The 12,520-nt window shown below is 38.4% G+C and overlaps 1 protein-coding gene across 2 annotated transcripts in view; it reads right to left on the reverse strand.

Annotated features, from left to right (window-relative positions):
* CNTNAP5 (contactin associated protein family member 5) overlaps positions 1 to 12,520 on the reverse strand; it is a 296,864-nt gene that overhangs the window by 108,405 nt on the left and 175,939 nt on the right. For both annotated transcript variants that reach the window (XR_008823617.1, XM_056349942.1), the window contains exon 11: positions 5,788 to 5,894. Coding sequence is in view for 1 of the 2 variants with exons in the window: in XM_056349942.1 (XP_056205917.1) it covers positions 5,788 to 5,894 (107 nt within the window). In the remaining variant the exon portion in view is untranslated. The remainder of the gene's footprint in view (positions 1 to 5,787; positions 5,895 to 12,520) is intronic.

Raw genomic sequence — 12,520 nt, forward strand, 5'->3', positions numbered from 1 at the left:
CCATTGTGTTTAAATACACATGGAAATAACTTATTCCAAGAATCTCAGACAGGAAAATTGGCTACTCAGGACATGCAAATTACATGACCAGAATCACTGTTAGACATCTGGCAAGACAAACTCTCAGAACCCCATTTGCTCAACCAGCAAACTGTGTACACATCCCCCCACACTGGAACACAGGAGGAGAGAATTACCAAAACCATGGCTGGTGCTTAAGATGCAGCTCCAGTACTGCTAACAATCTGGCTGAAGCTATATTAAGCTTTTCAGATCAAAAATGATATATGCAATAAGCGTATTAATATTAAAAAGTAAGTTTTCAAAGCCTGAAGTTATGTTAAGTTTATGTCATATCATTGACTATATGACACTTCTATTATTGGATGGTTCTTTCCTCCAGCAATTACCTAGGCCCATAAGACACATGCCTGTATGTGCAAGACAGATCACACACCAAAGCAAATATCCAGAATTAAATTACATTCTTCTAATTATCAGCTTGTAAGGCTTTGGGACATGTTGACTTCCCCTGAACATGAAGAATAAAACCATTATTTTATATTTCTCATCATCTTTTACATCAATGTTCAGCCCTCTTTAGAACAAAAAAATATACCCAAGACTGAAGGGCATCTGAAAACTATCATATATATAAAAATAATAGAAATACAGAAGGGGAAGATGTGGCTTTCTAAGGGACTAACATAACTCATAGAGAAGATTACTAATCATTACCTTGCAATAAAGTTATAACATTCTGTATCTCAGGGCCATTTTACACTGGTCTACTGCTTTCACTATGAGATGATAATTACAAACACTATGAGAGAGATGACTATGCAGGATTTAAACTACGAACTTTCAATTAAAAATATTTTGTATAAATATAACCTGTAACTCTTGTCCCTCTGTTTCTCTTTCTCTCTCACCCTATAATTCTGATCTAGCTTCAGTTGCCTACTGTATGTCTAAGCTAAGACAGCCTCCCTCTATAGATGACAGACACTGGCATGTTTCAGAGGTGGTCCATGAACTTACCATGGACAACACACCTCACAGTAAGATTTGCCAAGTTCTGAAAATAGCTCACACTCTGCTATATATATAGAGAAAGAGCAGACCACTATCTTAGAATAGATGTCACAGTATCAGAGAGAAAAAAAAAAAAAAGAGCTGAATCCCACCCAGGCCTTTTTCCCAAGCTGTGTACCAACATCAGTTTTTCTATCCAGAAAAGAAAACAGAAAACAAATACATTATTATCTATTTTGCTATGGTTCACACATGTGATTACATAAATTATCCTTTCCTATCTATCTACATTATATCAGACTACTCCAGTACCTGCTGGATCAGTAGGCTACCCACCACACTGCAGAAAAGGGGAAAGTTTTTATCATTAAAAAGGCTTCAGCCAAGCTAATCTTCCAACCTATTTAAATGCAAGCTGTGTGAAGCACATTTAAAAGATAAACCAAAAAGCAAAACCATGCATTTTACAGACTTGAGATAAGATTGTATCCTCAAAGCACTGTCTTAGCTACCAGCTCAAGTAGCAGTAAGCAAACAGTAGTTTCAAAGGAAAGAACCCGTACCATTTCAATAGATGCTATAGATCATATACTTACAAATTGGATCTTATTCCCAAAAGAAGTGGAGAAACTAAAGCACAAAAAAGTCATACACGAGCAAATGTAACTCACCTACCATTGGCTTAATATCATACAGGGTTATTCCATGACTCCTAGATTTCCCAAAATGCAGGTACTGAAATGGGTACCCAGGGACAATCAGCACAAGTTCTAAATTTCCTACCAAATTGCATGTTCACATGCATTTGTGATAGCAAGGCGCTAATACATGCTTTGGAGTTTCACAGTTACAAATAGTACACAGATGAAAACACAACTGCTCAACAGTGCTGTGACTAGCCAGCAAGATGATGGTAATTGCACTGGAAGCTGGAATGATGACAGATAAATCCAAATCCACTTTCCACACTGGAAGAAAAATAAAAACAAACAAACAAAATTAAAAAAACCCCAAAACCCAAACCAACCAATCAACCAAAAATCCTAAAAATCCAAAAAAAGACTTGGAAGATATTGATAACATTCCATTGTGTCAGCTTGTGAAGGAGGATTAGCCATGACTAAACAGAGAAATGGACTTATGCATCTGGCAATAAGCTTTGCAAGAAATAACCCGTTTAGAAAACATTCAGGCTCTTCCATATGTTATTGAAACCCAGGAAACACCAGCGGGTTTTAGCACGATTTTGCCTGTATTTACAGCTATGTTCAGAGGAGAACAGAAGCAGGACCAGATGAGACCTCAGGGTGAAACTTGTCTGCCACAGAATAGCTATTTAGTGGGACATGCCCCCCCGCCCCTCCCCTTTCAGTGGTGGACCTTCATCTGAATCAGGTAGATTGCCTCACCTCCTGTGACAGTTTAGGAGCTTTCAAGATTAGAAGGGACTTTGAGCAACCAGAAGGGTAGCTGAGGTTTGCAGAAAACTGACTGCCTCTAGGAAAATTATATTAAGACCATCTTTAGATCTAGCTAGTTCTTTGTATGTGTCTTGAGATGTACCTGTTTGCTTCATCCACACATCTTGAATTTCAACTATACCCATTTTCAGTCATAACAGACAAAATCTTGTCCCACATATCTGACACATTCACACAAACACTGTCCCAGCTGTTTCTTCTATCAGCTTACTGTTCTGCCCTGCCACTGTCTACTTCGTCTCTGTTGCATCAAATGTAAACTATGTATTTTTGCTTTTACGGCATATTCCCAACCTATCTACTTGTTATGATTCTGGCATTTGCCTTGTCAAAAATGTCAAATTCCTTTGGCCATAGCCTTATACTTTTAAAACAAGCAAATGATTGTGTTCTCCCATGTCATCCCTTCATGCATGCAAGCATTCAATTTCTTCCACTTATTTATCTCTGCCTTATGATTTTTGCCTACAAGAAAGCCTAGCAATAACTATGTACCTGGTAGACTGAAACTGCCAACTATGATGCTGTTAAAGACTTTCTGGCACTACATCACCTGTGCCAGCCTGTTTTTTCCCCCCTCAGAAACTTAACTGCAAACTCTTTGGAGAAAGGACAGTCTGTGTTGTTAGTTGCTCCTCACAGCAGGATCTAGTGTGGTCCATGAATACTTGGAAGAAACCAGTAAGATTGCTTATGTATCAAACACAAAATTTATTTCAACACTTTACAGATTATGACAGTAAGTTAGGGACAGTGTATCTTCAGATCTCAGTTCTTAGAATGGTAAGGTCACCCAGTCTCAGCTGGTAAAACATAAATCAATTCTGTTTTGTAGATGTATGTTATGTAGTTCTTCCTGAAAGCAAGACAAAGAATGGATCTTTTTATATTGTTCAACCAGTGGCACCCATGTCTTATAACCACCACACCAAAAAGAGGTGAAAAATACACTGATGCAACTCAGACAGAAAAGAAGTCCAGCTGACAATGAAACTATTCACACTATGTTTGACTTGCAGTAGATTGCCAGTTAAATCTTTCCACTGTGGCTGCATGGACTTGGGTCTGAAGGGCAGTTTAATAAAATAAATGGCCTCTCCAAAATGGTATGAGTTCTGTTTCAGGCCTGTCAGCCTGAGTGTTCTAGTAAAAATCAAAATCTGTTGAGATAATATTTCAAACCTTAAGAAATTAGATCTTTTACTTTGATAGAACTACACTGAATTAAATGATTGGAAGAGTTGCCTGTACATCGAGGATATTCTCGAGTTATGCTGTGATCAAATCTGCTGCTTTCATTCACCTGGTACAAGGTACTCCTGTACGTCAACCGCTATCACCTGAAAGTGATAACGTCTCTTGTTCTGTATGTTTCTTATCAAGAGTCTGCATTTGCCTGCTAGCTTTGAAATGGTTTCATCACACATTTCAAGCACATGAATGCACTCCTCCAAACTAATGTTGCTGTTTATCAGTGTTGCTTGGCTTACAGGGCAGCTGACTCTACAATCTAGCTGGAATCAAATTAGCTGTTGATTATATGGTTGTAAATAAGCTGAGCAGCTGAATAGCTGTACATCACATGTGTGCACAGCTTGATCTGCTGGGAAGTCTTAACACAAGATCTACATGAGAAAGTTTCAGAGTAGTTTTTATGTCAATGGACCTTAAATAACTGTAGCTATGAACATGCCTTTGAGAGTACAGACACGAGTACACAGAATCAGGAGGCTTCACTAGCTCCCTGCAAATGTCTATGGTGAAAACTAGTCGTGAACCAGTCCTCCATAGTGATGAGATGGTCTCCTTTGGACACTAACCACACTGAGCTGGCACGTACATAGTGAGCCTCAGGCCCTAAGCTAATATGACAGGGCAGATGTGGCCTAGAGGTCAGCGTCCCCAATTGCCTTTGATGGTCAATAACAATATGCCTCTTCCTTCCCCAGGGAGCCTCTCCCTTCTCACCAATTGATTTAGCCACCTAGTTTTGTACCTACCATCAGCTGGTGTAAATACTCTGCTATGATCTCAATCATTGCATGTACTCTGGGTTGGATTTGGAGGTTTTGAGGAGGGGTGATGCCTTTTAGAATGACAAAAACATTACAGAAAAAGTAAAACTTCTTTTCAAAACTATAGACTCAGCATTTTCCTTTCCATCCTTCATCTGGCTTGGCACAACTTCTGCACCAAACCCTTAGCTTCCTTTGTGCTTACAATGTAGAGTTCAGGTGATGAATCTATGAATAGACCTCTCAACAGCCTGTCAGCTGCAGACCCCACACCACAAATGATTTCACCATTAATTAGCAAACCATTAAAGTCTCCAGAATTGCAGTAGGGTTGCGAATATTCTCAGCTTCAAACCACTAAGTACCTTTTCTTCTTTCCTGCTTTTTAGCTGGGAAAAAAAAGCATCTCTCACCAATCTGATCCTAGCTGTGGCCCAAGTGCTCATCAAATACCTGGAGTGGTTATAGTTGTCTTCCTGGAATTGTTATTCTTACTCACTCTTTTTTTTTTTTTTCTCTTTATTTCAAGTGATAGAACAGGAAGTTTGCCTTCATTTTCTAACTATTTTCCCTTTTAGTCAGCTATACAAACAGGCTTGATTATGGCTTCCCCTTTCTCTCCTCTGTTTTTCATTAGAATCCCCAGCATGTTGTCCCTCTACTGTGACACTTTAAAACAAACTTTTAACCACCTTAATATTCCTTTTACTGTGGATTTCAGTAGCTGAATCGTTCCTGTACTGCCACTGTTTCAGATACTGTATCCTTGCTAATAGCAGCAGACTAAATAATAGCCAAGAAAAATTCCAAAAATATAAATTGTTGAAAACTGGGTTCTGGCAACATGAACTTTCAGATAATCTAAACCCAAAGAAACCCATGGTACCAAAATTAGCATACAGCCCCAAACAGATATTAAAATCACCCAGCTCAGCTCCAACTAAATGTTTAATGACCAATGGTATCTACAATGTGTATGTAACATAAATGAATTAAAGATTCTCCAAAAATGTGGAAAATAAGTTACAATAATCTGGTTTTGTTTTCTCTATAATATTTGTCAAGAAACATACATATTTGCAAATGGATTTCTGTGTATTTCCAACCCAATTCCTGACTTGTTCATGACAAGGTTCATGTCAGGACATGCTACGTCCTATAATATGATATGAACTCTCTCAAAGCTCCTCTCTAGTTTATGTGCACCTTGATGTACCAGTTGTAGTACAAAACACTGTACATGTGGGTTTACTTACAGTTATGACAGGTAGCTCCCATGTAGCCTGTATCATTACAATCACAGTAAAAGGTGGTCCAGGACTGAAAACATTTTCCTCCGTGCTCACAGTAGTTGGGTAAACATCTATTTGGAGAGAGTTTTTTAAAAAATAATACCAATTAATTATAAACATTTATGTAAAAAATATGTGCTTGAAAAAATAATTATATAACTGTCTCAACTCCACATTCAGGCAAGAGCTTCCTAGGGCTGAATCACTGTGTAATACCCAAAATAATTATTTATTCTTCTGCTATGTGATTCACTTCCAATATCAGCACCTGTGGACAGCCACATCAATGTACCCTGCGCGTAGGTAAAGCTGCTCTCAGTCAACACCCCACTGCTCCTCCATTGTTAGCAATTAAGGTGTCAGAAACTTTCTGAGCACAGACAGGGACAAGGAGCAGGTGAAAATGCTTTTGAAATCTTGTTTCAAAGGATAGTCCTCTGTTTTCTGATGAAACAGGCATCATTGCTATCAGATTTAGTCTAAGTTACATTTGTGATAACACAAACAGCATGACAATCTCAGAAGTGAGGGGAAAAGTATGCTTCAGTTATGAGTTCTGTACCCTCTCTTCTTTCCCTCATTTTAGTTGGTATGCCTATGAAGTATTATCGTGAAGCAAATTATTAAAAGAAGAAAGAGGCATAACATCACGCAGCTTGGGAAGTGAACAGAAACAAAAGCCGTGAGACATAAATTCAATCTCCAGGACAACAAGTGAATTCTGATCTGAACTACGCTGCTGTAAACGCAGGCAGTGCAAAGGAGTTACATCAGCCTAAATGGAAACAGACATTGTTCCATTTTTTGCCTTTTCTCCCTGAACTTTCTCCCCCCCTTACTGAATATTAGATAATCTCTTTTACACTTTATGTTTGACTTTTGAAAAATGAGTAACTTGTTTATGTGATGGGTGGGTGGATAGAAAGCAGGCAATCAATTTGTATCTTACACACCAGCACTCCATTAGGCTTTGCTTTGTGGTAAATTGAGCTTCAAAATCCTTTTTATGGCCCAGATCTGTCAGTGGTGCTAGTGGTGAAGTCACTGATGCTACCTAGATTTGTACTCGCTGAAGACATGGTATTATTGTAGTTCATCTTATCCCTAGAAAATGTTCTTGCACTTAAGTGTGCATATTGCCTTCAACTATGGCTTTCAACCTGCTTCTCCAAGGATCCTTACAATTAAAACACATTTCATGCATGTAAGCAGAAAACCTGTATGTCACTAACAACCATCATCTTCACCAGCCTCCTGAGCACTATCAGCCAAGCATTCATAAACTAACTTGTGACCAAGGCTGTTTAGAGCTGCCAAACACTGATAACTCAAGAAACCTGTTTATGCACATAGAGGCCAATCAGTCTCCTGTGTCCTCAGCCTGCTGTATTGCAAGGAAGTGCATACATACACAGTCACCTGTATAACTGTGAGTCTGGGGCTTGTTCTAGAACTCAGGTCTACTTGATCTCTATTTATACCATTGTGCACAAAATTATAAAGATCATATAAAATACTATTTTTATTAATGCTTACTCAGTTATTATATTAATTATTCAAATACTAGAGACATATGGAATTAAAGAAGAAACTAGGTTATTGATAAATATCTGTAACACCTTTTAAAACAATTATAACATGTATTGGTCCGATAAAAATAATTGTTATGGCTTCTATTAATGATTGGGTTCAAATACAAAATGAGGAAAGACAATGGGAAAGACACGCTTGGTTTTCTATCTCATCAGGGAGCTTTTTCCAGTGCTGCAGAGAACACTTTGTTTCTAAAAGCAAGAAAGACACACAGGGGAGGGCCAAACCTGTTGCTTTTGCTCTGTATTTACAAGGCAGGAAGTCTGAGAAGGGATGAGATTTTGGGCTTTAATGGTACAGTCAGAAATCATCTGCCAGAGCCTAACACCCTGCTGGTACAAGTGACAACCCAGCCAGCCCCTCTTGCCATCACATACTCGTGGCAATAGTGAAGAGAGATTTAGAGGCTTTGGGCTGATGCTGAAGAAAACAAGACCAGCCTACAGGATGGCACAAAGGACTGGCTGTTGCATCATCTACGCCCAGCTACTCTCTACAGGACCGTGCCATGTCCCTCAAACCAGAACTCCCCAACAGCTTTGGTCCCAGAGGCTGCAGAAGCAGCACGGTGTTTCAACAGCTCTATGGCAGTATATATGAATTTTGCCTGTATGAGTGGATTTGCTCATATTTGTGCTTTCATCATGCCTGTCCTTGCCCACAGCACATCACCTTTACTTTTATCTACTATTTAGTGATAAATGTTCATTCATATCACCTGTACAACAGCAGTAGTTATATTTACACCACAGAGGTGCTTGCGACAAGAAACATCTGATGTTAGAAAAGCTCTTTGGAGAAGTAAAAAGAACAGCACTGTGTTATTAACATAACTTACATCATCACTGTAATGGACAAATATGCTTTCTGCCTATTTTCAGCTACCTTTTATTAATTAACCCAGTGCAGTAGAGCTAATTATTAGTCATCTGTGGTTTGCCAAAGGCCTGCATCAAAGGCTTAGCCACATTTATTCCCTTAAAACAGTTTCCTTTTAAAGGCTTTACAGAGTTGAAGGTCACTTTTCATTTCTACTTGTCTTACAAATACAGACACTTTTTCGTCCCCCAATAATGCACAAAACGCAAGTCAAACAAGCTACCTAAGCTTTTAATGATATTCATAAATTCAGAATTAAACCTTTTTTATTCCTTAGTCTATTTGCTTTAATTAGCACCAACCACATTGATCTTGTTTTTGGTCAGATAACTAACCTTTCTAAGAGCTTATGAAACAAATTTCTTTGCAACTCTAGTAATTACCATAATCCCATTCTAACTGAGCAGTTGTGTCTTCATTAGAAGCAAAATTTACCCTGTCAGAGAACTCAAAATTAAGAAATAGCTATGATGAAAATAAATCAACATATGGATAGATCACGGGTTGTTCCGTTTGCTAACTGTCCCGGATCCTCATGTTGAAGGATTTAAATACCTCTAAATTTAAAATATAGATTAATATTTGCATTCTAGTAGAATCAAGCAATTTTACCAAAAAAAGCAGTGGTATCATAGCAGGTTTCGTAGCTAGAAATCTGCAGCAGGCAACTCCTGACCTATTTGCAATGGAAATGAACAAACAGATCAATTCATTTTTTTGCAAGTATCATAAATGGGACACTTTGAAATGTAATGATTTGCCTAAGACAGTTTGTGACAGACCAGGGACTCTATCTTCCAGATTCCAGATTAATTTACAGAATATATCTTGGTGAATGAACCCTATAAAAAAATAAATGAAGCAAATAAATTTTTGCCTCCTTTAGCCAAGCTGGAAAACACACACCTTAGCCATCTAAGTGAGCAATACGCAGAGCCTGCACAAAAGCATTCACTGTCCTTAGATGACAAAATCTTCACCTCCAAAATTGTGCATGTACTTCCTTTGAATTCAAAGGACAAACTGCATAGAAGTTAGAGGGCAAAATTTGGCCCTTTGATGGGAATGATGAAGAAATAACAATGACAAAGTTACTTGAGTAGGAACACTGACAGACTTCTGCACATTTGATGTTACACTTGACTGGAAATAAACCCAGTACTTTCAGTAAGCACCTCTCAGATTTTGTTATAGTCAGCACAACACATCCTGCCTTGCACCACTCCTCTTTTTTTCCTCTTTATTTAGGAAGAATAGGAACTATGAGAGAAAGAAAAAAGAAGCACACACCCTGAATAATAACACTGTCAATACACATAATTTTGAGACAACCACTACGTCCCTAAAATTCAACAATGCCAAAATAAGAAAACACATGAAATTTGGAAGTTTTTCTATCAAGAAAGAATTTGCCTAAATATTACCTCAAATTCATTTTATTTCAGCATGTTTTCCTATTTATGGGCTGCAGCTAGTTCAGGTATAATTAACAAAATATAACATTAACATGGATGACTTCATATATATACATATATGATGAAACTCATGGTGTTACTGTAACAGCCTGTACTTTGCTTCAGTAAAATGATGTCTTTCCACTAAATTCAACAGATTGAGGCCAACTGCAACATCATGGATTTTTCCCCTGCTCTGCTGAGCGATAAATCTGTGAGATTCCTCGCCAAATGTTATTTTAGATACAAGAAGTGAGTTCAAGGGGAGACCATACAAGTGTTTTGAAAAGAAATCCACTAAAATTACTACATAGACAACTTGTAACAACTTCAGGGATTTACGAATGGGAAAACAAATAAAGATCAGAGAACACTGGAAAAGAAAGAACCACAGGAGCACAACCCACTCTTATTTTCCCCTGGATGTCCATTTGTGGCAAGATAGTGGGCTAGGTATCCTTAACAAAAAAGAGAAAAGAGAACTTACCAGAACCAGAGGGAGGAAGGGAGAGAGTAAACCCAATGTTAAGATAGGTGGCAAAAGGGTTAATGCTCTCCACATCTTTGGTTTTCCTCAACACACATTCCCTCCTCATCACCACACCTCTCAACTTCTCTCTCCTCTTGCAAGTTTAGAATACTCAACAACTTTTAAAAAAGTGTTGTGGTACACTTTAGTTTCTTTGGGTCTTTAAGTCATTTACATTTTCTTCCCTAATTTTATTACATTCTGTGAAGTCATGGAGTACTAACAGAACAAGAGTAACATCAAGAAAGACTGTTATTCTTTTCCACGATGGAAAGGAATTTGTTACAAAGATAAGTTTTTCTTCTTTCTGTGATTTGCACAACTTGATGTCTAAACCTTTAAAATATTGTATTATTTCTGTTGTTGGACACCTTGCTCCTCAGACTCTTTACTTGCACACCACTGTGCGACCAACATTCAGAAGATCTGACCATCGATACCAACTGCTCTCCAGCTTGTGGCTGGGACAGAACTGTGGGAGGAGGTTGTGCTGGGATTAGCACAAGTGAAGGGAAAAGAGCCTGTTATCTATGCCTTAGATAAAAGGCATTTTTTAAAGGTTTGATTGCTTTGTTGTTAGAACACCTACATTTTTAATAGAGGTAAATGTGCTGACAGTTTGGTTTGGCATCAACAGAAAGGATTTTATATAAATAAATTTGAAAATAAAAAAAACAAATAAACCATCCTGTACAGACAGCTGTTCCATTTAGAATTCATCGTTTTACAAAACAAAAGCAGAAAAGCCATCTGCAAAAATCAAACAAACAAACAAGGACAGGATATTATATCCTACATGCATCCCTGTAGCAGGCCTTTAATTTACCATGGGGTTGCACATCCCATGAATTTTGACTCTAAAGGAATAGCAATGGAGGTGAACTCTATTCAGGTCCCCCCAGAAATTCAATTCCACATTCAAGCTAGATTCCAAAAGCCACTTAAATAGCCCTCTACCAACCTTCAAACTGCCCTTTTCCTCCACAGGGATCTCATGCAGGGCAAATCCCCTCTCCAACGCTAGTGGGAAGCTCCTCCACCCTGTATCAAAGACAAAAACTATCTCCAGCTCCAGCATCTTCCCACATGCACAAGTCACTGCAGTTACAGGAAGGAGTCCACCCTGCTCAAACCAGTTCTGTAGTTACCCCTTACAGCATTTACTAAACACAGTTTTAAGGACCAGATCAGCACTGTTCTTATTCACTTTGCAGTGCCATCAGGTAAAGGAGATTTATCTGGAAAAGAACAAGACTAAATTAAAACATGATCTGTCTCCAATCCATATGCGGTGATGTGAGTGTGGCAGATGAATCCATCTTTATTTTCCTCTGCAACAGTATTTCTAAAGACCAGTGCACCCTTCATGGGCCTGAATTTTTGTTTTCCACAGCTGGTCTTGCATGTATGAAACAAAGTCAGGGAAAACAAAACTGTTTAAATTAAGGCAGGGCAGGCAAAACCAACTCATGGCACTGTCCAAATAATCTTAAACATTCCTTTTCATTCACACTAAAAAAATCACAAAGGACAGAAAACTCCTTGTTCAAAGGTAGCATCTTCCACTGTAACTGCCTGTTTTTACAGAGACTGCTTTCTACAAACATATTCTTATTTTATAACCACCACAGACCATGCCCACCTGACAGCACAAAGCTCATATACCAGTCCAAGAGCAGGGAATTCTTCTACGTGGTTTTATTACCCTCCATTGTCAGTGAGCTCTTAAACTGTCAGAGAGGGAAGCTCTGTCACTACCTGCATTACCCAGCTAGGTTTAAACATTAGAACAGATAAGGGAGGATGGTCTTCAGACTTTAATTCCAGCATCTAGGGTTTAGGTGTTTGTGGGTTTGGATTTTTAAAATCATGCTCAGTTTTTCTGCATCCTGCCCTTCCACTCCAAAATTTGTGTGGTATTATTGACAGGTTTCCAAGACTCACACTCCAAAATTAGCTACCTGCAATGGTTTAATTACATTAGTTAGCAGGTCTAATTGGTGATGCAGGTGCATACTTTTGGGAAGGACCCAAGGGGTTCTTCAACTCTCATAGAACGTTATGTATCCCTCTATATTTTAAGACTATTTTTTCCACACTGTATATTGATCTTTACAAGGGATTAAGTCATTAAGAAGCCTTTTCCACCTTTTCCTTCCCTGTCATGTAACATAGTTCGGATTTAAGATATTTTGCCCCTTCCGTTTCCACGTCACTATTTCACTTCAGTTTTACTACAGAG

Source organism: Falco biarmicus, chromosome 8 (genome assembly GCF_023638135.1).
Source record: "Falco biarmicus isolate bFalBia1 chromosome 8, bFalBia1.pri, whole genome shotgun sequence".
NCBI lineage: Eukaryota > Metazoa > Chordata > Aves > Falconiformes > Falconidae > Falco > Falco biarmicus.